Here is a 27,024-nt window from a genome sequence, read left to right as displayed (position 1 = left end):
TTCTCACAATGCACTTGTTCCATGCTTCCCTTGTACCCTACATGGAGCATTCGTTCCTATGTTTATGTATGACTCACTCTTTCACCTTAATAGAATTTACTCAATATTTCCTCACCAGGAAGCGCTTCTCAGTATTCCATATAGAATAGCTCTTCTCCACACCTTTTTCCAATCCTGCTTTACTTTTTCGTGATGATCTTTTATTTTTTCTTATCATATGTGACACATTACACATATATTTTTGGGGGGCTTCAGAATGATAGACTCTCATTATTGACTCATACATGGCACTATTTGTTTATTTAATTAGTTATGTGTTTTTGATATATAGCTGTAAACTCAATGTTCAACACAGGAACTGGAAACACAAATCATTATAAATATATGTAATTTTTTAAAAGATTCATCCACTTATTTTAGAAAGAGAGAGAAGCACAAGCAGGGGGGAGGGGCAGAGAGAGAGGAAGGGAGAAAGAGAGGGAGAGAAGCAGACTCCCCACTGAGCATGAAGCCCCAAGTGGGGCTCAACCCCAGGACCTGAGACCAGCAGCTGAGCTGAAATCAAGAGTCAGATGCTAGGGGCCCCTGGGTGGATCAGTTGGTTAAGCGCCAGATCTTGGTTTCTGCTCAGGTCATAATCTCAGGGTCTTGAGATCAAGCTCGGAGTTGGCCATTGGGCTCTGTGCTGGGTTTTGATACATACATAGCATCTGCATACATAGCATCTAGAATAGTACTTGGCACATAGGCACCGGAAAATAAAGTAAGCATTACATATTTATATAGCAATGTTTTCAAAGGTAATGCCAACATGCCCCAAACCAGAATTAAATCCTCACAACCCTACTTCTGTTCTCCCTTCTCTCTTTGTACTCCTTTCCTTTCCTTTTCTCCCTAGAAACACAGAACTCCTGATTGCTCCCTCCAAGTCTTTGCTCATTCTGATTTCATTGCCTGGAGGAGACTGTCCCTTCTCCTTTTGGCCCCAGGACACCTATATAACTCCTTCAAGAAGTTCATCCGTCACTTCCTCAAAGATACCTGCTCTTCCCCCTCTTTTCCCTTTCCTTTCCACAGGGTTCTCCCTGTGCTCACACACCTGTGTTTCTCTCATGACCTTCTCCAAAAAGCTGAGAGCATCTTGAAGTCCAGGAAGCAAGTTCAAAACCTCACCCATTATCTCCTCCGCTCCATCTTTAGGGTGTAATTAGAAGCAGACATTAGAATGCTCAGGTAACAGATTGAGAAACTGAAGTACACTCCATCCAGTTTCAGAGCAGAAAAAAAAAAAGCCCAGAACCCCTTAGGAATCCTTTTTGGAGCTCTATTTCTATCCCTTGGGTAGCTGGTCAGTTCTTGTCTTTAGTAAACCTTGCTACAAGCCTGGGTTCCTCCCTGTGCCCCTCTGGAAAGTAACCATGGATACTATTGAGCTGGCACAAAAGCTTTCAGTTAATGGAGACTACAAGTGGTTTTTAGGACACTTAGAGGGTTTTGAGGTGAGGGGCAAACCCTGGAAACACTTGCAAAGGTAGGACTTTTGCCTTAGGCCTCCAGGCTGGGTGTGTTTCAGTTGAGGTGGAGCTAATGCCCAGCAGAGCCCTGGATACTTGACAGGGCTTAGCCCCACGCTAAGATATTAACTAGCTGTGAGTGGAGCACCACAAAGGAGTCCCAGGCGGAAAGCAGGGACGGGGCTGTGAATCTGGAGCAGTGGGCTGACACACGTGATGCCAGCAGCAACCCGGGCTCCTGAGGGGATCCAGGCCACAGAGCTGGAGGCAGTAGGGTCTCCCGTCCCCAAACAGGGGGGAGCTGCCAGCTAGGCCATGTCCCTCCCTCCCTCCGTCTTTGCCCCAGGTGCGTTTTTCTCCTCCCAGCCAAGGACCGCAGGCAGGCAGGAGAAATTCACACCCAGATGTCTTTAGGAGGTGCCCTATTTCCCCTGAGCTCTTCCCCACCCCTGTCCTGGTGCCCACGTGCCTTCTCCGACCCCAAGAGTCCCGCATCTCTTTATTCTCAAACAAGGCTCCCCTGAAGGCTGGGGATCTGGGGAGCCCCACTCGCTCCTAATCTGTCGTGGAGCTGGGTCCCAACTTTCCAGTTCCTGCCAGGAGCGTCGCGCCTTCCGAGGTAAGACTGGGAAGCCAAACCGCATAAAGACTCAGTTCCACTGGGTGGAGGGTAGGTGTGCGTCAGGGTCAGTGAGGGTGTGTGCGGCTCAGCCTGCTTGTTACCTGAAGTGAGATCTCCAGGGGAGGGAGGGAGGAAGAGAGTTCCGGAGATGGGCTTGGGGGCGAGAGGTGGCAGCAGTTCCCGGCGCTTTGACGTAGACTTGGAGAGGCGCGGAACACTCCCACTGCTTAAGAGGCACCGTAGCCTTCAGGACGCCGCGGCTGGGGACCGTCACTCTCTCGGGAAGCAGCCTGAGCTTTTCCTCTTCACACACTCCAGGGAATCCAGGGAGGGTTGAGCCGGTAAGTGCGAAGGGGTGCCCTCCTGCGACCTGGGAGTTGAGCCTCCGTGTAAAGAAAATAATGGGGCACAAAGGACACAGTGGGTCCTTGGCAGCTCCGCCCTAAAGAGGGTGAGGCCATTGAACCAAGTGTGGGATCGGGACGCAGCGAGCCCAGCGCGGGGCTTGTAGCGGGGCGCACGAAGGACCCCAGGGCTGAGGAACTTCCAGGCTCGGGGAAGACTGTCCTGAGAAGGGAACCTAAAGGAGCCGATATGAGTGCTGCGGTGGGAGCAGACAGGGAGTCCCGGACTACACTAACTTCAGCACACTGGACAGCGTCCCGCCCTCTGTCTTCCAATAACTTAGCACTGACCCTTGGACATGTTCCCTAAGAATAAACAGCCTTTGGGGCAACTCGACTTTGATATTTTAGTTCAGAAGAGGACATATTGAATATAATTTTGTTCAGGGAGAAATCCTGTGTAAGTGATCTGAAATATTTTTGAATAACCTTGATTCTCAACATGCCTCTTCCAAATAGGAATGTGCATGTTCAAAGGCATTCCTGAAATACTGATTTAAGGGTGCCTCAGTGTGTTCTGCTGCTGTGTAGAAGAGAAAGATTCATTCTTATGGTGTTATCCTTAAATGTTCCAGTATAGATGTATTCCCATGAGCTGTGCCTTGCTTGCCTTCTTGACACTCACATCTAAAAGGTTTGGGAAATATAAGATAAAACTGAAAGTGAGCTTATATGTCCTCCTGTTTTTCCTTTATGTTAGAGTTGTTTAAGTGTGATATACATTTTGGGTAGCCTTAAAGAGTCAGATAAGATTAGTATTATTTTAGGGACATTATTTCTCATTACACTTGTCTGAAGTGTAACAATAATTTCAAAGTGCTATATAGTTTAATTTTTTAAAGATTTATTTATTTATTAGAGAGAGAGTGGGGAGGATGGGGGAGAGGGAGAGAATCTTCAAGCAGATTCTCTGCTAAGCATGGAGGGGATGGGGGTGAAGGGCAGGGCTTGACCCCACCACTCATGAGATCATGACCTGAGCCGAAACAAAGAGTCCTAGGCCCAACCAACCAACTGAGCCACCCAGGGGCCCCTATATAGTTTAATTTTATTGCAGCAGGCTTTGAGAGCCAGAAAAGTTGACTGAGAGGCAAATGTTTTCATTAAAATTCTTGAGATTCATAGCAAGAAGAAAAAAATGATAAAACATTATCTTTATGAAAGTTATATCAGAATCGTAGAGCATTTTTAGGTGTTGATAAAATGTCAATTGATTCTACTCTAGTGGATTGAATATATACCCCTTGGTTCCCATACTTTTAGCACACTACCTTATGTTCATTTTTATTTAGAACATTTTACAATTCTTATGCTTTTTAAAAATTGAAAGTCACCCCAAATAGGAAAACACCTAAGGATAAAATATATTAAAATTCTTAATTGCATGGGAGTCCTGGATTAGAATAGGTAAGCTAAACTATGATGTTATAGAATAATTAAAGCCATGCAGCAAGATTTTACATTTTTACTTAATGTTCTTTTAAATTATGTTCCTCTGTACTAGGGAAAAACAAATTCACTTATTCATCTCATAAGGGAACATGTCTTAGGAATAAACACTTCCTAATCTAAATATCTTGGTTTTATACTACCTGGCTTGGCAATGAGTCATTTTAGATAGAATGGGACTTATGGGAGGAACGATAAGACTTTTCCTAAGGACACTGGTGTATTTCCTTTGCTGGCACCAAGGTTTTTAAAGGCATAATTATTTTCATTACTGAGTGGAGCTCAAGCAAGGATTTGTAAGATATTTCCATTCTATGCAGTTTCAGCGCCATGGCCAATCCTGGGAACAGAAGAGGGATCTACCGCCCCTTGACCCTTATCTGCTCCCTGCTCATTGTGGGAATGTGCTGTGTGTCTCCTTTCTTCTGCCATAGCCAGACAGACCTGCTGGCTCTTAACCAAGCTGATCCTCAGTGCTGGGAATCTTCTTCAGTGCTCCTCCTGGAAATGCGGAAGCCTCGAATTTCTAACACTGTTTCAGGTTTCTGGGATTTTATGATCTACCTGAAGTCATCTGAGAACTTGAAGCATGGGGCACTGTTTTGGGATCTGGCCCAACTCTTCTGGGACATCTATGTGGACTGTGTCCTCTCCAGGAACCATGGCTTAGGAAGGAGGCAGTTGACTGGGAAGGAAGAGAAGATTTCAGCAGTGCATCCACAGCACACAGGAATAAAACAAGGTGGTCAACTCTAGGTCCCATGTCTTTCAAAAGGGTCAATCAAGTATGAATGTGCTCAATTGTGAGGAAGGGGGAAATGGCTTTAGGGGAATTCATTGCACTCTCAGGAGTGAACCCAAGAGCACACAAAAGCACACAAGTGATAGGAAGATAGCACTTCCTTTTGTATTTCATGGCAGCTGTTTATATCAACATATTGTCCTCATTCTCATACTTCATGTGAACAGCAGCAAGGAAGAGTAAAAAGACAAGGAAGGAGAAGCATGAGTCCCAAAATACAACACAAAAGTATTAAGTGATTAGCCTGAATATTAGCAGTCATAACCTGTCTTTACGTGCTATGGATTTGGGAAGATTTGAATGTAAGTCTGGGGAATATTCACAACACACAAGCTCTCACCCCTTTTAAATAGAAAAAAAAATGGCTTCCATGTAAATGGAGGGGCTCCTTGCGATGTATTTAGTTGGTGAAATGAAGGGCAGAAAAATAGGCTGGCTTGCAAATTCACTCCTTGTTGCTTTTTGAATAAATCTCAAATATGTAATTAACTTCCAGCAAGCAGAGTGATTAATTTTTAGTAATTTGGAATTTCCGACAAATTTAGAGATTCTCACTGGTGCAAATATTATATTCAAAAACAGTCTTCTCTGGGGGCACTAAAAGAAATATCCTTTATAGAATTAGGATTAGAGCAAATAAGCCCCTGTGAGTAAGCTGAGAGATAGATAACTTAGCCCTATTCATATTGTTTTTGTTCCTTTTTAAATGTTGTTTCAACCAATGAGCTTCTAATCCTTGCAGCAAAGGCTGTTTGGGTGGTAGTAACTCTTAGAATTACTTATCCACTAGTGCAAAACTGAGGCATAACTAATTTTTACATTAGTATATTTTATTGCAAGAATTGTTATATATCCCCATAATTTCTCTCTTAGAATAGCACTTAACAGTAATAGTTCTATATCAATCCTTTCCCAAGATATTGTAGAGCCTTTATATATCTAGTTTGTTTTAACCTCACTAACTAAAAATCCTCATGATTTGCTGATCCATTAAACTAGATAATCCACTGCTGTACTTTATAGATAAATTTATTATTTTGGCAAGTGTTATTGTAACTTACACCAATTTCCATTTTTAGAGGAAATATTCTTTTACCAGCTTAGCTACTAAAGAAATAAAAAAATAAGTGTCTTTCAATGTTGGTTACCAATACTTAAAAACCATTTTAAACAGAGGCTGTTCAGACATCAGCATCCATAGAATTGGATATTTTCTTCGTTTGTAGTATAGGACTCCTTTTTCCATTCTTATCATATTTAGTTGTCATACTCGTCACCACCAATATTTATTTATTTTTTTTTGTATTTTGCACTCACTTTAAATTACTAAAGTAACTATAGAATAAATGAAAATAATATTTGTGTTCAGACGATCATGAAAATAATTATATACGCACACAAGGTCTTTCTCTAAAATAGCTTTCAGTTTACTTGCTTGCAATGTTGCTATCAGAACAGTCTGAAGCTACATGTAATTTTTTGAGCATATTTCAACATAGCATTTCTATCTTCTTCTTCTTCTTCTTCTTCTTTTTTTAAGGTAGTAGATTTATCTTCAGCTTAGGGAACCACTTCTTTTCTCTTGCTACAGAGTTGCTGTTGACCCAGCTGGTCTGCAAACTTTAGCCAGAGTGGCTATGTAGCAGGAGGGAGTATTTTACTTATTGAAGTTATTTTAATGTTTGACATAAACGATTGTTTGTAGATCAGGAAACAAGACTTTCCATTTGGATTGTATAATCACAGTCAAAGAGGGACCTGGGTCAAGGAGACACCATGGCTAAAAGTTAAATAGTTGCTGGAACATTGAGATTTCATCTCAAGAGGTTTGATTAAATCTCTAGTGGCTCAACTGGGCTCTGGATGTACCGGCACAGATTCTCCACTAATTTTTTCTATTGTCCTTGGGGGATTAATATATTACCAGGTTGGGATGGGGGTGAGGGTGAAGAGGTGTTTGTCTCTATAGTTCTCGGGGAAATCAAATCACCAGAGCAGAAGGAAAGAACTAATGTGTCTACATAATATGCAAAAAGGTTTTTGTTATTTTGATGTCCTCAAATTTAAATAGTTTATTTTTTTAAGGTTTTATTTATTTGACAGAGAGAGAGAGAATAAAAGCAGGGGGGTTGTGGCACGCAGAGGGAGAGGGAGAAGCAGACTTCCCGCTGAACAGGGAGCCCTGTTTGGGACTCGATTCCAGGACCCTGGGATCATGACCTGAGCCGAAGGCAGACGTCCAACCCACTGAGCCACCCAGGCGCCCCTCAAATTTAAATAGTTCAAACACACTTGAGAAATGTTGCTATGAATCATGCTTTGTCAAACATAAAACTCCTATATAATTTTGTACGTTAATATATTTGTAAATACTGGGCCAACAAATATGAAAACAAGAGATATTAAATAGCTATGTAACTCAGTCAACTTCATTAACTTATGTAACCCTCAGTTTCTTCAACTGAAAAAGAGGGATGTGGAAAGAATTAGAAGGCCCATAAAGTCTCTTTACATTCTCCATTCTAATGCTCTGCGATTCTATAAAAAAGGAATTTATGAAAGGCATGTATTTAACTAGGGAGAGAGTCCGGAAGAGCTTGACCCCAAGGACAGCTTATTGAGCTGGGTGATGACCTGGATACTTTAGTTGTTTATAACAATGCTCAGCAGGAACAGAGGGCATCCAGAAATGAGAATTCCAAAAATTCCGAGGGCTAGAGATATCATCACTTGGGGAAAGACTCAAAAGATCATTGTTATTTAGTCTAGAAAGATATGAGTCAATAACTGAATGCTGAAATATCCAGAAGGTGTGAAGAGGGTGTAACCCAGCTTAACCACTAAATTATGATGCATCATGTCAAGGCAGAGAGAAAGAGAGAGTGAAAGAGAGAGTTATTAATTGATTTAGGAAAAGAATATGCTGATAAGGGATTTTGAAGTATATCCTTGTTTTCATCAAAAAATAACGGCCTTTTCCTTCAACTAACCTTGCTCTGCCAGTGAGAGAAACAGAAAAACCTGCCTGCCTGAGACTGGCAGTTTAATATTTTTGAAAAATTGTGAGTCTTTGCATTCCTTCATGATGAGAAAATGAAAATTTAGATTTATAATTTGATGATATTTGCAGTTGGTACCTAACTAGCTGGCAAATGTTAGTATTTATTTTTTCAACACCAAGCATTAGAGAAAACAGTGCTTCAGGGATATATATATATATATAATTAGTTTCACAAATGCTTGTTTTTTTACCTTACTTATTCCAAGAATTTCCTAGGAACATCTTCAGAAATTACTCATCTAGAAATCTATCCTAAGGAAACATTCAGAGATGTGGCCAACAATGTAGTACAAAGTTTCACTGCAATACTGCTTATAACAGCAGAAAACTTGGAAATTGTTTAAATGTAATGGTTGACCAAATTATGGCATAAAGTGTATATGCATAAAACTTTAATATAAAAAATATGATCAATTTTACCTTTTTAATCAGAAAAAATCTTAATACATATATTAATTAACAAGGAAATGTATTTATTATAATTTACTTTATCTTATTTAACTGCAAAGGACACATAAACAGATTTACATATACGCTCCTGCAATAAATTTATAGAGACTTTGATAGTGACAGAAACAACAAACTTTATTTTTTATTTTTAAAGATTTATTGGAGAGAGAAAGAGAGGGAGAGGGAGAGAGGGAGAGAGTGGGGGGGAGGGGCAGAGGGAGAGAATCTTCAAGCAGACTTCCCTCTGAGGCGGGGCTTGATCCCATGACCCATGAAATCATGACCTGAGCCAAAACCAAGAGTCAGACGCTCAAATGACCTAGCCACCCAGGTGCCCCAACAAACTTTCTTTTAAACCCAATGTATTGATATTTAATTAACCTGAGAATAATTTGGTGCTCTAATAATGAGTTCCTTTTCTCTACTTTCAGGTGCATATTCTCAGCAACTAAGAACACCTTTCGTAAAGAACAAAGAGTTGATTAAAGGTTTGATGGGCATGCACTTGCACAGGAGTGGGTCTAAGTTCATCGGAAAAGTCGCCAGTGGCCTGGAAATAAAAAGAAAATAAATCTAACCTCCGAGCTAACTCACATCTTGGAATTAAAAACAATCCACGCTTCTCTTGACTATTGACCATTTGTTTACTTGAAATGGTGGGAATGTCCAGAGATAAATCATAAGCCACATCCTCTCAGAGTACTACTTAAGCCTGCTAGCGTGTTCCTTCAAATGGTGGCTTTACTGCCAAATCATCCCACTGTCTGAGAGAGTTAAAATAGCTTCCAAAGAGGACCAGGGGATTGGGCAAGTCAGACTGAATTCACTCTGATAAATTGCTCTGGGATGCTGGATATTGTTAATGAAATAGAGGGCCATACATTTAACTTGAATGCACCGCATGACTTCCAAGCCATTAACCACAGCTTGTGTATAGGCATAGAAAGGACTATATTTATTAATTACCCTGTCTGTCTGTAATACCTAAATCTTGTTTGAAAGAATATTTTTGAATACTATATGAAACAAAGAACAAACAAACAAAAAACATGGACACAAATGGCAAATAAAGCATTCTTCTAATGGAAACAAAATTAATCAAAGCTCTGGACCCCAAGTAACATTTTTGGAATCTCTTTATTTCAATATTTGGTGTTACCATTACTGATAATCTAAACTCTAATAAAATAACAGTAAGTATAAGTATTTTCCAATTAGCGTGTTTTCTATTTGATTAGATATTAAAACTCCCTAAGTGGTTAGTTTGCAAAGCAAACTAAAAGTAAAATGAACAGCATTATAATAAAAGAATCCATAAAAAAGTTTTCCCTGAAAAATGAACAGACCCGATGAGGTTCACAGTAGAGAAGCCCAATGCGCAAATGTATTTGAGATCCAGACACAATGTGATTTTTTATCTCTATTTCATCTTTCCAATTGTTCTATCACAACCGATACTTGACAATCAGTTTGAATTTCAGATACGTTAGCAATTTACTTGCATTTTCCAGATCTAAAGGAAGTGTCAGTAAATGTTTTTTCACAGAAGGTTGAGGGGCCTCCTTAAACTAAAAACCTCATCTAAAGGTTATCGGAGTATATTTATTTAGATATTCCTTAGATAAAAGTGCAAAGGCAATTCAGTGGAGAAAGGGTAGTCTTTTCAACAATCAGTGCTTGAAGAAATTCTTGGGGGTGATGGATATGTTCATGACTTGATTGTGGTGACAGTTTCACAAGGGTATAATATGTCAAAACTTAAGACTGTACATCTTAAATACATGCAGTTTATTGTATGTCAGTTACACTTCAACAGAGATGCTAACAAAGCAAAAAAAAAGAAAAAGAAAGGGAGAATTAAACAAGTCCTAACAACAGGGGAAAAGAGTCTGGGGAAGGAAGTGGGGAGGGGAACCAACTTCAGCTTCTCTTGGTTAGGAGAATGAGCATGTTAAAAACTGCCCCATTGTATTTCTATGTGGACTCATGGTTCTACTTTCGTGCCACTTTCTCTAATACCTTTCATCACATTCCTAAAAACCATCATATAAACTTATTATCTCTTATAAATCATGGAAGAAATGCCACTCTTGCTCTCAGAAAAGCCTGCCCTTTGCCCCTTCCTCTCCTGGGTATTGTACAACAGGGGCTGCCAATTTTTCTGTAAAGGATCAGATTGCAAATATCATATGATTGTAGGCCATCTGGTCTCTGCTGCAACTAATGTTCAATTCTGCTTTTGTAGAATACAAGTAACCATAGACACTATGTGAATGAATGAGCATGGCTTTGTTTATGGACAGTGAAATCTGAATCCATACCATTTTCAGGTATCCCAATATATTCCTCTTTTGACTCTTTCAACCATTTTTTAAGATGTAATAACCACTCTTAGTTCATAGCTTGGACAAAACAGGCAGTGGGCAGGATTTGGTGTGTGGGGTGTGGCTTGCTGATCAGTGTTTTAGGGGATGCTTATTAAACTTGCAAGGAGCAAGGTTACTGGGATAAAGTAACCTTGGGATAAAGTGGGATAAAGTGAGGACAGTGAATAAAATAAAAATAAAAGATTTGTAATAGGCTGAAAAGCAAATATTAGCATGAGATTGAACAGGGATAACCTAGTCCTAATCTTATTCAACTGGACATTATTTTCTTCTGGAACAGTATTAGAAATTACAGATCACATAAATAAAAATCCATAGCCTCTCTAAATGCAACATGGGTTGCACATCAGATAATATGCAAAAGACTGGAATCAGAGCAATATTTCTTGAGAGAAAGTACGGAGCAGAGGATAGGCTCAGAAGCCGGGTTCAAATCTCAACTTCATCAACTACTGGCCAAGCAACTTTCAACAAGTTACTGACCCTCTTTGTGCCATAGTTTCCTCATAAAATGAGATATCTACTTGCTAGTTTTGTTGTGAGGATTAAATGAGTTCGTACTTATAAGGTGCTTAGAAAGTAAGTGCTCTAATAGTCAAAAAACTATTAGCTATATCTTTGGACATTATTAAATTAAACATCTATACTCCAATCATACATGCAGAGAAAGTAGGCTGACAGGTACTTTAGCCAAACTCATTGGATATAGGATTTTAGCAAGAAATGTTCATGCTTTCAAAATAAATTTATTCTGAGATAATTGTTGATTCATATACAGTTATAAGAAATAATACAGAGACATCCTGTATACTCTTCATCCAGTTTCCCTCAAGGGTAGTAACATCTTGCATAATTATAGTACAATAATGCAACCAGAAAACTGACATTGGTACAATCCACGGAGTTTATTCAGATTTCACCAGTTTTGCATATACTCAATTGTGTGTGTTTGTGTGTGTGTGTGTGTGTGTGTTTTGTTCTTTGCCAAGCCTGTTCTCCATCAGGAGCATCCAGATAGAAAATCTGGTCATCGATTCACTAATTTAAATGATACCTGAAGAAGACAGTTGCATGAATTCATGTAAATCACACACTTGAATATCACTACCAAGGCATTCAAATTAAGAAAAGCCCTCTATTGGAAACTCAGCACACTTAGATTTAACTTGGCCTCTTCTTTCCATTTCCCTCTACCACCGCTCACTCCCAAGGATTTACTCTGAACTGAAGAACTAAGACACATGAGTAGGGAGATTAAAAAATAAAACTCATTTTCTTCACGCTTCACACCAAATTATTGAGAGGCAAAAGGCTTAATTCTTTTAGTATAGATTTTGAAAATATGTTTCATCATCATCCCAAGGGGCCTTTGAGCCAGGACTCCTTATCACTTCAAGTCAGACAAGGTGATTTGATCAACAAGGGCAGAGAAGGCCTTGCACACCCACTCAGCTCCAAAGTACAGGTCCATGTTTACCGAAGGCTGCGGGCCTGAAATCAAAAAACAAGAGAGTCCTTCAGAGAAAGCGCCTGTAGCTTTTCAAGCTGATCTAGCTAAAGGTCTAGCACAGAGAAGATGTGGAAGCCATCTCTCCCCAGTTCCTGATGACAATGCCCTTTTTCTACCAGCTGGCAATTACGATGGCTATGATTTGCCATGATCAGTTACTAATACAACTTGGTTGTAGGTTCTTCAAGGGCATTTTTCCATGACTCTGAGAACAAATCTGAGTAGCCAGAAGCCAGAAAGCCCACTCGTGAGCAGCGGTCTTCAAACTCTGATGTCTATCAGAATCACCTGGAGGATGTAAAAACAGATTGCTGGCTCCTACTCTGAGAGCTCTGATTCCGTACATAAGATGGCTAATTTTATGCCTCAACCTGATTGGCTACTAATGCCCAGAGGTTTGGTCAAACGTTAATTCTGGGTGTGCTGTGGGGGTGTTTCTGGAGGAGATTTAATATTTGAATCTGCAGACTGACTACAGCAGATTGCCCTCCCTAATGTGGTTGGGCCTCATCCAATCAGTTGAAGGCCTGAATCAAGTAGAAAAGCTGAGTAAGAGAATTCCTTCTGCCTGACTGCCTTGTGGCTGTCACATCAGTTTTCTTCTGCCTTCAGCTTCCAATGGGGATATCAGCTCTTCCTAAGTCTCTAGCCTGCCAGCTTTGGCAATGGAACCACACCCACTCATTCCTCTAGGTTTCCAATTCCCAATTCCACGATCACATGAGCCAATTCCTTAAAGTAAGTCTCTTTCTATATCTCTATCTTATTGGTTTTGTTCCTCTGGAGATCCCTAGCTAATATAGTCTATCAGGGAGGGGCCCAAGAATTTGCATTTCTAATATGGTCCCAGGTGATTCTGATGCCCTTGGTCTAGGGACCATGCTTTGAGAACCTCTGCTGGGTAGCTACTAATGAATGGTTGGAGTGGTCCCCTATGATCTATTATAATAAGGATTGTGCTGTAGAAATATCTACAGTGTGTCAGTTATCAACCAAAAGTTTGATATGTGTAATTTTTAACCTAAGAATTACATTTCTAGGAATTGATCCTACAAATATATTCACATATGAATACAAAGATATAGGTCATAAAGACACCAAACCATTCTTATCACAATAAAAAATTAGAAGCAACTTAATTATAAACCAATAAATAAATTAGGGTACATTTATACACTGTGATAAAAAATGAAATTGCTCAATGTCTAAGGTATATTGTCAAGTGGAAAAAAAAAAAGCACAAGAACTACCTAACTTACGTTGAGAAAGGAAAGACATACAAATATACAGAGAAAAAAGCTGGAAGGAAAACTCACTAAACTGTTAACAGTCATTATGTTTGAGAAACTGGTGGCAAGGAATGAAGGACAAAATGAATGAATCCATTTTTTAAAAATCCTGTACACTTAGGCATTTTAATACTGTGATGAACATGTAGTAGAACATTATTTGTGTAATTAATAAAAAACAAAATCGCAGGGAATGAAAGCTTAGAAAGACTTATTAGTTACATAATTTAGTTACATAATTTATATAATGGCTGTTTTCTGTTGAACATAAGAGGAGAGGATTCATGGCTTTTTAAACCTATCTATTCTTTAACACTGTTCCAGAACTATAAGAACCTTGAATAAATAATATTTTATTGCCTTGTCCAGAGGAAAACTTATTTTAGGATATTCTGCTTCTCAGCCCACAGTGAAAAAACTTAAAATACAGCAATAAAGAAATAGGAAAGCAACAATCCATTTCATTCATGGGAAGTTTTTCTTATTATTTGGCTGTTTTCTTTTTAAGCTTCAGTCTCTTGAAATGTTAAAAAAAAAAAGCCAAAGATACACGTCCACCTAGAACCTAGCATGATGCTTGGCATACACCTGGGATTCCGTACATGTTGGGACTGAATTAATGTACAGCACAGATGGTAGCCTAATGAGATGTTAGAAATACCTGTGAAATTGACAGTCCAAAGGAAATACAAATGGAATAATTCACTTCAATGTAATTAAAAATCTATCTGGTCTCTGAATGAATCAGGGATGTGAGAGGAGGCTACCAGAATGATAGATATAGAGATGAAAAAGTATTAGGTTATCTAGTCTAGGATTACTCTGCTGGGAAATGGAAATTTTGAGCCTGTGTCTTCCTTACAACAATAACTAATTAAGCAAACCCATATGTATTGAATATCTACTCTACTAAGACTTCTCCCGTGAGCTCCAGATTGTATACGTTGATGGGCAGGCACTCTGATATTCCTATTTCGATGTCTCTCAGGAAACTCACACTTAACGTGATCCAAACAGAACTCTTGATGTGCCGTCCCCCATCTCCGCTCTCCCCATTGCAATAAGTATATCCCCAACCCCCCAGGCCAAGCCACCACCATTTCCTGCCTAGATTACAACAGGCTTTTACCTGGTCTCTGCGCTCACCCCCTTGCCCTTCCTCAAATTATTCTCCACACAATGCCAGAGTATCTTTTTTTTTTTTTTTTTTAAAGCTAGAGTATCTTAAAAACGTAATGTACCCCTTTCAAAATGAATGCCCAGTGTCCAGCACATAGTAAATGCTGGAGGAATATTTGTTGAATGAACAAATGAATGATGAATGATGAATCAATTAGAAATATTTTTTCTACCTTCATGGAGCTTCATTGCTGGAAGTCTGTATCTTCTCCCATCGAGAGCAATTGCTTCTACTTTTTCATACATACGTACATACATACGTACATACATACATATATATGTTTGAGAGAGAGTGAGAGAGACAGAGAAAGATTCAACAAGATTTCAGTATACACCCCCCAGGGATTCCCAGGCAATATTTGAGCAGACTACCTTCTTAAATAAGTGAGCTAAAAATACAGTGTTGCACTTCTCTCTCCTGAGCTTGCACTGCTCTTTATTTTCTTGGAATTTGCTGAAGTTCAAGCTTCATTTTCTGATTATTTATAATAATAATGTTGATGATGGTTTCATGTGAAGAAGAAAGGACCAAGAAGAACCATCCCACATCCACTCCCTGGACTTCCCTTCTCATTCTTAAAACGTACAGTGACAAACGGATGACAAAGAGGGATGGGAGAGAAGCTGGGAAAAGGATTTCAGAGATGACACAGGAAATTTCACTCACAAATGGAATGAAAATAATTTCATGAAAAAATAAAATTAGAGTATTATGTCTTTTTTTTTTTGTCACCACAGAAGCAAATAGTGTTAGACACTATCAAATTGAATTCTTTTACTGCAAGTGTAAGCAAATTGTTTGCTACTGATTTTTAACCCAACATTTGGAATTTAAAGAGGCTTGGGGAACCTCTTCTACATACTTTCTATTAAACTCTCATAGTCTCGTGACATCCTATTATCCTGTCTTGATATTGAATGACTGTATTCAGTAAATGTCTACAACTGCCTGCAAACTGACCATCAGGCTTGCTGTTTTAGTCTTATTAAGCTTTTAATTAATGTAAAGTTCATCTTAATTTCCAAAATGTGTTGACTCCTTAGCAAAACTCCAATCTAAAAGGATAGTCAGCTCCGATTGACTTACTTTGCTCAGCATAATTATCATATGGTTTTACTCATATGTGGAATATAAGAAACAACGCAGTGGATCATAGGGGAAGGGAGAGAAAACTGAATAGGAAGAAATCAGAGAGGGAGAAAAACCATGAGAGAATCTTAACTGTAGGAAACAAACTGAAGGTTGCTGGAGGGGAGGTGGCTGGGGGGATGGGGTAACTGGGTGATGGGCATTAAGGAGGGCACGTGATGTAATGAACACTGGGTGTTATAGGCAACTGATGAATAACTGAACTCTACCTCTGAAACTAATGATGTACTATATGTTGGTTAATTGAATTTAAATTTAAAAAAAAAGAAATAAAAGGAGAGTCAGCTACAGCGAGACAGGGAAACCAAAGGGATCCTGTGAAGGAAAAGGCTATATTTTTTTTTTTTCCCCTTTGCTTCTTTTCCTGCTGTTACTCTTGCTAGGACCTGCACCCCCTCCCTATACATGCCTTATTGTATATCTTCCTTGTAAGGGACAAAGAGATAATGATATCTTTGGGGTCTTCCAGCACAGTAGATGGTATCTAGGGAATGACCGGGCAAAGCCATTATGTGCCTGTCCAGACCACTGGCACTAGACATCACAATGCCAAGACCTCCTGGCGCCAGGAATAAGGGCTTATGATGGACATCTGGACCCTGTCCTTGTTCTGTCCAGTTCCTACATGCCTGAGAAGACACGCGCACCACACCACAATTGCCGAGGAGAAGCCCAGACCCCAAGCAAAGACGAGACTCCCTCTTTTCCTTTCTGAGTCTCCTGGACACTCTGTCTCTCTCTCTCTCTATATATATCTTCAATAAAATCTGCTTTCACATCCTGGTGGCTCCCATTTGATTTCCACCCTGGGTGAAGCCAAGGATTCTCTTGGCTGGTCCAGCCTGCCTGAATCACCAGGATGATCACAACACTGGCTAGAGATGTTGACACTGTCTGAGTAAGTCTTAACATGTTACAAGCAGTGGAACTTTCTAATTTTCCAAATAATTCTCAAGTTAAAAACAAAACAAAACACTGGAGCAGTAAAATGACCAAAAACTTCCTGCTATTATTTGATGCATCCATGACCGAGAAATAAAACAAAGGTAACCAATACCTTAATTTAGTTTGTTTGCCTTTCCGCCTCTTCATCAGTGTGGTTATCACACTTCTGGTTCTGATTAGGTTTGATGTAATTTTGGTAAGCATGCATAGATTATGCATAAATTATGGAGTGTACTTTTATAATCTATATTGCCAATGGCTAAGTAGAATTTGCAAACAAGATCATATTCAAAACCAGATTGAACAAAGATAAAAACTTACTTAGAAATGTTTGAGTGAGGAGTAACAGTGTTTAATAAATGCAAATAGTCATGGAGATTAACATAGATCCTATGCTTAAAAACATTAAGGAGGGGCGCCTGGGTGGCTCAGCAGTTTAAGCGTCTGCCTTCAGCTCAGGGTCCTGGGATAGAGCCTAGCTAACATTATAAGCACTTTTGTATAATAATGCATAGTTCCAGCAGAAGCATCTCAATGGTTTTACTTAAATTTTAAGTGGAAGATGAGGTAATTTTTTGAGACTTTTTTTTTTTTGCATTTTCTACAAGATTGGACAATGCTAACTGCATCTTTATACATTATTATTGCATCATCTAAATGCAGAAATAAGCTTTACCCTTTCATGATTTTCCTTTTAATAATATAATCATGTGTGTATATATAGAGATACAGATTTTTTTTTTATAAATAGACTTTGATAAAGTAACTTAAAATATGCAAACTGCCTAAGTGTTAGGACAATGTCTTCCCAACGTGTGTAGTCGACCTAGCTTATTAGCAATCTGGAATGTGCAACACAGCCTACTTGATTTGTGAGGGCTGTGAGGAACCAGCAGCTTTTATACGCTCAGCTGGAGAAACCTAACAAAAAATTAAAATGAAGATGTTAAAGACTAAAAGACTTTTGTAGAATAAAAGTCAAATTTTTATGTGAAATTTTCCTAAGAAGTTTAAGTAGATGTTGACTTTGCTTTGAGTGCTCGTCGTGACCCCGAAGAAGTTAAGATGGAAACACAGTGGGTGGAACTTCGTGTCGGCCTCAGAATCAGGTACAAGGAGTTCCCACCCTGTCTTTGTCTCAGGCAGTCTGAGCATGCTTCTGGCATCTTTGTGATCTTGTCTTCTCTAATACTAACTCCAACTCTTCACAGTAGAGAGTTTTAGAATCACCAAATAATGACTTCATTGACTCGGCTCTGCCAACTTCAATATACAACTGACATTATGATGTCCTGATTTTAGAGGTCTCCAACTGTTATGGGCTGGATTGTGTCTCCTTCTCTAAATTCTTATGTGGAAGTCCTCACCCCCGTACCTCAGAATGTGAATATATTTGGAGTAGATTCTTTAAAGAGTTAATTAAATTAAAATGAAGTTATGTGGGTGGGTCCTAATCCAATATGAGTAGTGTCTTTATAAAAAGAGCAAATTTGTATAGGGGCGCCCACAGAGGGACACCTTGATCTCAGATTTCTAGCCTCCAGGACTGTGAGAAAATGAATTTGTGATGTTGAAGCTACCCAGCCTGTGGTAGGTACTTTGTTATGGCAGCTCTAGCAAACTCATCACCAATTCAGAAATATTTTGAGAAGCAAAATATTTTCCTTCGAGGGGCGCCTGGGTGGCTCAGTTGGTTAAGCAACTGCCTTCGGCTCAGGTCATGATCCTGGAGTCCCGGGGTCGAGTCCCGCATCGGGCTCCCTGCTCAGCGAGGAGCCTGCTTCTCCCTCTGACCCTCCCCCCTCTCATGTACTTTTTCTCATTCTCACGCCCTCAAATAAATAAATAAATCTTTAAAAAAAAAATATTTTCCTTCGATTCGGAAACACATGAGAATGTTACCCTTTGTTTTATCGCAAATCTCTAGATGATCCCTCAAACATAAAAGATCTGAAGCTTCCAAAAAAGACACGGATATAGGTATATAGATATATTAAGGTAACAAAACACTATAAATAAGACAGTGTTAGTCCAAAACAGAAGAAATAACTATAGTTTAAAAATATTTTTAAAAAGAGCCCTCAGAACTTAGCAATGAGCTGTAGCTTATGAAGAAGATGGTGATGATGAAGATGGTACTACTTACATTAGAGAAACTTAATCGATGACCCTCTAGAAAGAGCATCATTAGTACCCCCATTTTCAAGTGGTAACATCAGGCCGCCCAGCTATATTTGTTGTAGTACTATTGACAATAATAACTACTACAACAAAATTATCTAATATTGGTTATTTATTTATATTTTATAATTTCATATTTTATATTTCACATAAAAACTTGGCTGTTTTTCCTAGAAAAGTCTTTTAGTGCTTGACGTCTTCATCTCATTTTTATTTTTTTCTTTTTGTGTCTCCAGTTCAGCTTATGAAAGCTGCTGATTTCTAAAGTATTTGTAGTTATTTCCTATCATTGAATGCTTGGATTGTGTTAGGTGCTATAGCAAAATCTCTTATGGTCTATCTCTGTTAATGCTCACAAGAACCCTGTGAACTGGGCAATACTAGACATGAAGTTCACAGGTGCTACTGATGTCCAAAAGGTTCACAACTCTAACTGTTACTCACTAGATGAATTGTAGCTGTTGGGATAATGTTACAAAATCAAGTATTTGGGGACGCCTGGGTGGCTCAGTCGGTTAAGCGTCCAACTCTTGATTTCGGCTCAGGTCATGATCTCAGGGGCGTGGGATCGAGCCCTGCATAGGGCTCCTTGCTCACCAGGCAATCTGCTTGAGGATTCTCTCCCTTTCCTTCTGCCCCTCCCCACATTAACAAAACTTAGGTGTTTAAAAGGCAGCCTCAATTCCTGGCCATCACTACCTCCATTGATTGTGAAATCTTACCTGACAGCATTTCTAGAGTGAAGACATCTGTAAGTTTTGACAACAGTTCTTGCAGTTCCTTTTCCTCTAGCTCATCCTTTCCCTCCTGGATGTTAACTGTCTCTTTCCTTTCTGCCGGTGCCAGAGCAGGACTGTTCGTTTCGGCGGGAACAATCTGGGGGGTGTCCTGCGGTGGTCCTACCTGGGAAACAGGTGGGGAGCTAAAGATTTCCTTTGGGATCTTTTGTGCTTGCCTTTGTGCCCTGGTGCTTTCTGTTGACTTCAGCTGCAAAACGGCCTCTGGTGATTCTGAATTTGGTAGAGCATGCTCTGCATTTGCTTGACTTTGGCGACTTCCGTCAATGATGGTTGGGTAAGCAAGGGGTTCCCATTCTGAACAATCCTCAGTGGCATTCGTGATGTGGGAAGAATCTCCTTCCCTGCAAAGCCTTTCACCCTTTCCATGGTCACCCTTGGAAATCCTATTTTGACAGGAAGAGGATGAAGGATGGAGTGGCTGTAACACTGGCTGGATAAAGAAAACTTGATGAAGAAATCGACATTTAGCTTACCTTTTTCATAAGTGCATTAAATTTTAATCTTCTAGTAGAAAATTTTAATGCAAGATTTTTCTTTCTCCTTTCTAAATCCATTATTATTGATTTTATTTTATGCTGTTCCTTCAATGTCCATCTAAAACTATCTACAAAAGATACAAAAGCCCAGGTTCTAAAATATCACTGGGAGTAATCATGAGGAATTTGGGACAATTCTAGGTCCTAAATGTTCAGGTTCTAAAGATATCATAAGGAATTTCCGAGAACATCAGCATCTATTCAATTGGCAGCTAAAATGTATTACAGTAAAACATGTTCATAATGATCCACCTAGGTAGGTACGTTGGGGGAGGGCTCATAATAAGCCATAGCTATAAAATCTAGGGTGTATGCTCTCTATGAAACGCAATTCCCAAAGCATGGTCCACAGACTCCCGGAAATCCCTAAGACCTTTTAAGAGGTCTGTGAAGTCAAAATTATTTTCACAATGATACTTAGATGGTCACTGTGTTGACATTTGCCCAGACGGTGAAAAGTCAAAAGTAAGTAAGGCTAAAGTAGGTAAGGCACTACCTTAGTACAAACCAAGGCAGCCGCAGACAGTGCTAGTGGTCATGGTACTCTTCACCATCGTGCGCTCACAGCTGAAACACCAGCCAACCAAATAACAACGAACAGTTCCACTTAAGAATATCCTTTTTTTTTTTAAGATTTTATTTTCTTATTTGAGAGAGAGAGAGAAAGCTAGAGACAGAGCACAAGCAGAGGGGGAGAGGCAGAGGGAGAGGGAGAAGCAGACTCCCCGCTAGGCAGGGAGCCCAACACGGGGCTCGATCCCAGGACACTGGGATCATGACCTGAGCTGAAGGCAGACACCTAACCAACTGAGCCACCCAGGCGCCCAAGAATATCCTTGATGGTGTGACAAAAACTCCTAATTTTCTTAACTATAACTTGTCTTTTTAATATTGTGTATGATGAAATGGGAAGTGTGTAAAATACCTCTAATATTATTGAAACACAAAAGTTGCCTTTTGTGTGAAAGAATGACTTGCAGACTGTTATTCAAGACTTGGATATTTGGCAAATATTTTCTCAAAAATGAGTGAAGTGAGATTGGCACAGTAAGGAAATAATTAACAACATGTATTGCCAATTTTAAGAACTGAGTTTTTAAGCAAAAATCAGAATTTTAGAAAACTTGCATTCATCGCCATGTGCATAACAACTTTCCAATTCCTAAAGACTTTCCCAATGAGGTTAGTGGTGATATTAATGAATGTGATTTTTTTTTTTTGGCAGGGGGGTGGACATTGTATAATGAGCATTAGGAAGCTTGGCATAGCTCAGTGAACTTCCAAATTACCAGTGTATCATGCTACAAAATCATGCATGGGTAGAAAATTCATTCAAAGAGCACAACAGAACATTGTATTTTAATCAAACAGAGTGTGAGGTAAATACGGTTTCAGATATAATGCTTCAGCATTCCTTTAAGAAACAAGCACTTACTATGTATTGGTGTACTACCAAAGAAAAAGATCTCCAATGATGTGAAAAGACTATTAAAATATTATTCTTTTTCAACTGCAAATCTCCATGAGGCCAGATTTCTTCATGTACTTCAACTACAACATCTTGCAACAGACTGAATGAAGCAGTTATGAAAATCTGTCTTTCATTAACCCAGATATTAAAGAAATTTTTTTTAAAAAAATATAAAGCAATGCCACTCTTCTAAGTTTTATTTTTTTTTAAATACGTAGTTACTGTTTAAAACTGTTACATATATAATGGGTTTATTTCATATTTAAGTTAATACACTTTTTTTTTTAAGATTTTATTTATTTATTTGAGAGAGAGAGAATGAGAGACAGAGAGCATGAGAGGGAGGAGGGTCAGAGGGAGAAGCAGACTCCCCGCTGAGCAGGGAGCCCGATGCGGGACTTGATCCCAGGACTCCAGGATCACGACCTGAGCCGAAGGCAGTCGCTTAACCAACTGAGCCACCGAGGTGCCCCAAGTTAATACACTTTTAAGCCACTTTTCACTTTTAATTTTGATCATGGTAAAGAGCAATAGATGTAACTCACAAAAGCTCCTTGGGATCCTCAAAATGTTTTAAGAATGTAAAAAGGATGCAGAGACCAAGAGGCTAAGCATCAATGCTGTAAAGGACCACTTTGCTCTAGATCTAGAGTTTCTAACTGGCACCTGTAGGGTAACACCAAGTCTCCTAGTGGTACTGCCTTCAAGAATGGGGAGGATAGAGACTGAGGATGAAAAGTGGGAGGAGGTGAGGGTATGGAGAGAAGAGGGAAAGAGAAGAGGCTAATCAAAGTGAGGTGAGAAGTTTCAGGCTGAAGTCCTCCCATGGCCAGAGCAGTTGAGGTCTGATTTCCGGATGGTCCACACTTCATACCTGGATATCCTGCCCCATCTGCTGTAGCTGGGTCCACAGGCTATCCTGGTTGGCTGTAAGTTCAGGAATCTTGGTCTCAAATCTGCAACTTTTTTCTTCCTGCGGGGCATAGACGGCTTGCAACTTGTCTTTGTAGTGGTTGAACTGTTTTTTAAGGAATCTGCAAAGAGGACACGTTTGAGTGGGTGGGGAGGGCAAGAGGCCAGCGCACTAACTAGCTCCCTAGCAAAATGTGCTGTAAGTCCTCTCTGTGGGAGAAGATGCTGGAGAAGCCTGTGCCTCCACTATTATTTCACATTGATCAATGCTGTTTTATACCGTTTGACCGTTCACCACACACTGCTGACCTTCGTGCCTCTTACGTACATGATTCCACCAAGAATTTCATTGGCATTAGAAGTGTTCTAGAAAACTCATCATGCCTGTTGCGGAATACTTTTAACAGCATACCTTGACTAGCTACTTAAATTTGAATATTGGCTTGATTTGTTATCCTTTCGTCTGGAATCACTCCATTTAGAATGACAGTAAACATGTCATGGCTAAACACCTAACACCTGACCAGGATAGGGAAGGAACAAGGAGGCAGGTCATTCACGAATTGCCAGTCTGTTTTGGCTTCTCTTCCTAAGTCTAGTTGTTTACTGGTTTAAAAATGAACCAAGCAGTCAGGGCCATTTTTTTTAAAACACTTAAACAAACAAACATAAACCAAATAAAAAATAAAATAAAATAAAATAAAACATAAACCAGATCATGTCATTCCTCTGCTCAAAACTCTCCAATGGTCCCCCTCCTTGTTAAAATAAGCCAAGTCCTTATAAGCCAAGGCCCAACAGTTGGCCAAGACCCTCTTTCCTCTTTCACCTGCTCTCTGCCTCCTCTTGCGCACACAGAACTCGTGGCTACTCTGGACACACCAGGCATGTCCTCCCCTGAGAGTCTGCTCTTTGGCTTCTCTGCCTGGAACCTTCCTTTCCCCAATTCTTTCTCTCTTTACTTCTCACATCCTTCAAGTTGTCACTCACCATTGTATTTTCAATGAGACCATCCCTGATTGCCCTACTTGAAACTGCAAACCAGGACCCCCAACCTTGCCTCTGGCACCTCCTATCTCCTTCCCTACTTTGTCTCCATGTCTAATTGCTACAGAGCTTGATACAGTCTGAGATTTTGGACTTCATCTTCAGTCTTCAAACCTCTCGACAGTCACATTATATGACATAGGACCTATTTTACTTCTTATTTTACTTATATATTACTTACTCTATTATTTAACAATTGCTTATTGTCTCTTTATTCTGGCAACTTTATTCTTCTTTTTTGCTTGTTGCTCTATATCCCCCAGCCCAGGCCTAAAATAGTCCCTGTTACAGAGTACATATATAATTAAAATTGGCTGAGTAAAGTACAATCTTATCTTTAATCAGTGTGGTTGGCATATTTGTGGAATTTGTAGAAATTATCTCGCTGGTGGGAAATGCAACAAGATTTCTCAATGTTAGAGCCTTTGAAATTCCTAATTACCAATTACCAAGATCTAGAAGAGGTCTTGGAATTTGGTTTGGGCTCCCACCCAGTGTGGGCATCTCTGAAGGAGAGCCCTCAAACTTCCAGGCAGTCACACTCAGGTGAAATGGGAGTCTGATTCTAAAATCCTTGTTCATAAGTGGAGTTTCAAATATATCTTTATCATGGATTTTTCAGAAAGGAGTCAGCCCAGGGATTTGATAGCAGACAACAAAGATACATTCTTAGAAGTCATCTCTGGCCGGTTTTTTAGGCAGTCTTGTGCTTCTTATGACCACCAGTGATAATAGTTTCTCTCTTTTTCCTATGCTGTTCCCCACCCCCATCCCCCGGCCTTAATATAATTAGCCAGATAATTTAGGTTATCCTTAACTACTGAAATAGAGCCAAAGCCCCCTTTTTACCTTCCTATTGGGCTTACTATTTCTCTGCTTAAGGAATTTCTTCTAAATTAAAAAAAAAAAAAGCATCTTTGTAGAATTTTTTCCCATAAAAGCAAAGGGAAATGCTTTTGATTTGTCTCTGCTGTCAATGTTTGTGCATTCACACGTGGGTCCTACCTTCTTTCCCTGTGGAGTGTGTTAATGGATTCATGAGTTCTCCACAGTTCATTCCTGACGCTTACCACAGTCTAAAGCAAGAAATACAGAAAATAAATCTTTGGCTTTTGGTTTGAATTTAAACCACATTCCTAAAAATTCACCATAGGAACATGATAATTATATATACATATATTACATATATAATATATATTAATTACATATATTCAAAAAGTGAGTGGTGTTTGGGTTTTGGTTCAGATACAATGATGCAGATGTTCATATGCTCACAGTGCAGTTTCATGATCTCATTTTTACATGATGCTTTTCTTTAAAGGATTTTAACATAAACAAGATCTTTAGGTTTTAAAAATCCATTAGAGTAGTCTTTTGCCTAAGTTAGGTTCCTGCCCAGAAAACCTCCTTCCCCAAAAGCATCTACGAAAAGCAGCTGGATCACTTTCTTCTCCTTGGCTCCAGAAATCTTTCCCTTTAGGGTGCCTGGGTGGCTCAGTCAGTTAAGTGTCTGCCTTTGGCTCAGATCATGATCCCAAGATCCTGGGATTGAGTCCCATATCAGGTTTCCTGCTCAGTGGGGAGTCTGCTTCTCTCTCTCCCTCTGCCGCTCCCCCCTGCTTGTGATCTCTCTCTCTCTCTCTCTTCAAATAAATAAATAAAATCTTTAAAAAAAAAGAAGAAAGAAATCTTTCGCTTCTATCTGCCACCTTCTACTTAAACTTTCTCATCTTTCCATTGCTTTCCACACGGATGTGTACTGAGAGTCACGGCTTCTCTTTGAATTCACCAAGGCTCTTTGCATTAATAGTGATCAGCTCAGCAGCTCTCATTTAGGATTTTCCCACCAAACCTTGCCTCTCTTCATATCACATTCTGCTCCCTGAATGGTACCCAAGTGCAAGTCCTGACCTGACCCAGCCTGGCCCAGCTTCTGGGGCACCATGTACTGGCTCTTGGCTCCCACACGTCTGGGTGGGAGATTGGATTCCATTACTCTACATTTATAAGCAGCTGTGGCTACACTCTGTGGCCTCATCTCCTTCCTGAGAAGGATCTGAAGAGGGGTTGGCCACCTTGGGAACATTGGTCTATGGGAACAGCCTGAAAAAGGAAGAGGGAAGGGCAAGAAGAAGGAGCTGAACTACAGACAGAAAGTCACACTGTCTGGTTGGTGTGTACTTTGTGGCCCCTCTGAGTGACCTGGACTCATCTGCCTCTTCACTCAAATGCTCAGCTTCCAATGTCTCGCATAGGCTTTGGATCAGTGAACTTTATATTATTAATATCAATGTTATCATGTGGCATGTGTTGTTGGCGGTTGAGAAGCATTTCAGGTTAGCACGTAGGGGCCCACCGTGATCCATCCAAGAAAAGGGCCTATGGTTTAGTTAGTCATTCTCAGTTGACCGATGTGAGGCTGTTTCCAGTTTTTCAAAAGTACAAGCAGTGCTGCAGTGGACCAAGCTGGACCTGCCTCCTTGAGCATATATGCATGGGCAGGATTCTCAGGTTTTAAGTTTAATAGATACTAGCCCTGCACACGCACACGCACACACACGCACGCATATTTGAAAATGCATAGATATACCGCAAACAAATTTGAAGTTCTACCCCAAAAAGATGATCTCCGGGGAAGTAGGAACCTGACCTGGGTTGGGAATTATGGTTGAAAACGACTTTGCCTTTATCTGCAATATTTTAGCTTTTTATAAGGCAAACAGATTCAGGTCTTTTTGTATAATTAAAAAAATTTTTTTTAAGATTTTTATTTATTTATTTATTTAACAGAAAGATTTTTATTTATTTATTTGACAGAGAGAGAGGGAACACAAGCAGGGGGAGTGGGAGAGGGAGAAGCAGGCTTCCCGCTGAGCAGGGAGCCCGATGCGGGGCTCGATCCCAGGACCCTGAGATCATGACCTGAGCCAAAGGCAGTCGCTTAACCAACTGAGCCACCCAGGCGCCCCTAAAAGAAATTTTTTTTAATCAAAGGAAACAATGTAGAGCATGAATAAGAGGCTGTAGCAAATGCTAAACACAAAAGACGTGAGAGTGAATGAAAGGAGAGTGAAGTAGAGAAACCCAAACAGCAGAACCTCTGTTAAATTTCCTCCTTCGGAAAGAAGAAACGTTAAAGCGGAGAAAAGGCTGAATTGTGAAAATGGCTCTTCTTCCTCTTTTATTCAAAGCAGGAGCTAGAGGAGCTTTTTAGTGCGACCCCACACTGTAAGCGCCGCGCTCTGCCGGGTGCCCAGGAGGGGGCGTGCGAGGTCTGCGGCGCGGGGCCTGCGGCGGCTTCCCTCTGGCCACGGA

General features: G+C 40.0%; 2 protein-coding genes across 2 annotated transcripts in view; one reads left to right on the top strand and one right to left on the bottom strand.

Annotated features, from left to right (window-relative positions):
• Nucleotides 1–2,388: 2,388 nt before the first annotated feature.
• Nucleotides 2,389–9,098, top strand: FAM237A (family with sequence similarity 237 member A). The gene is made up of 3 exons (XM_031033122.2): nt 2,389–2,477; nt 4,310–4,731; nt 8,734–9,098. The coding sequence occupies exons 2-3, from the start codon at nt 4,320–4,322 to the stop codon at nt 8,871–8,873; spliced, it is 552 nt and encodes a 183-aa protein (XP_030888982.1). The 5' UTR covers nt 2,389–2,477; nt 4,310–4,319; the 3' UTR covers nt 8,874–9,098.
• Nucleotides 9,099–12,076: 2,978 nt separating this feature from the next.
• Nucleotides 12,077–27,024, bottom strand: part of DYTN (dystrotelin) — a 48,913-nt gene continuing 33,965 nt past the window's right edge. The window contains exons 10-12 of the mRNA XM_006737951.2: nt 22,625–22,784; nt 19,666–20,173; nt 12,077–12,180 (exon numbers count right to left, since the gene is read on the bottom strand). Of these exons, the coding sequence (XP_006738014.2) occupies nt 12,077–12,180; nt 19,666–20,173; nt 22,625–22,784 (772 nt within the window). The remainder of the gene's footprint in view (nt 12,181–19,665; nt 20,174–22,624; nt 22,785–27,024) is intronic.

Source organism: Leptonychotes weddellii, chromosome 3 (assembly GCF_054177405.1).
Source record: "Leptonychotes weddellii isolate Sample4059 chromosome 3, ASM5417740v2, whole genome shotgun sequence".
In the NCBI taxonomy this organism is placed as follows: domain Eukaryota; kingdom Metazoa; phylum Chordata; class Mammalia; order Carnivora; family Phocidae; genus Leptonychotes; species Leptonychotes weddellii.
This window is presented reverse-complemented; position numbering and strand designations above follow the sequence as displayed.

Bases quoted from the DNA above. Each gene is read 5' to 3' on its own strand.
- FAM237A (XM_031033122.2), top strand. From the start codon at position 4,320: ATGGCCAATCCTGGGAACAGAAGAGGGATCTACCGCCCCTTGACCCTT. The intron at 4,732-8,733 runs GTGGTCAACTCT...CTCTACTTTCAG, and splicing joins GCACACAGGAATAAAACAAG to GTGCATATTCTCAGCAACTA.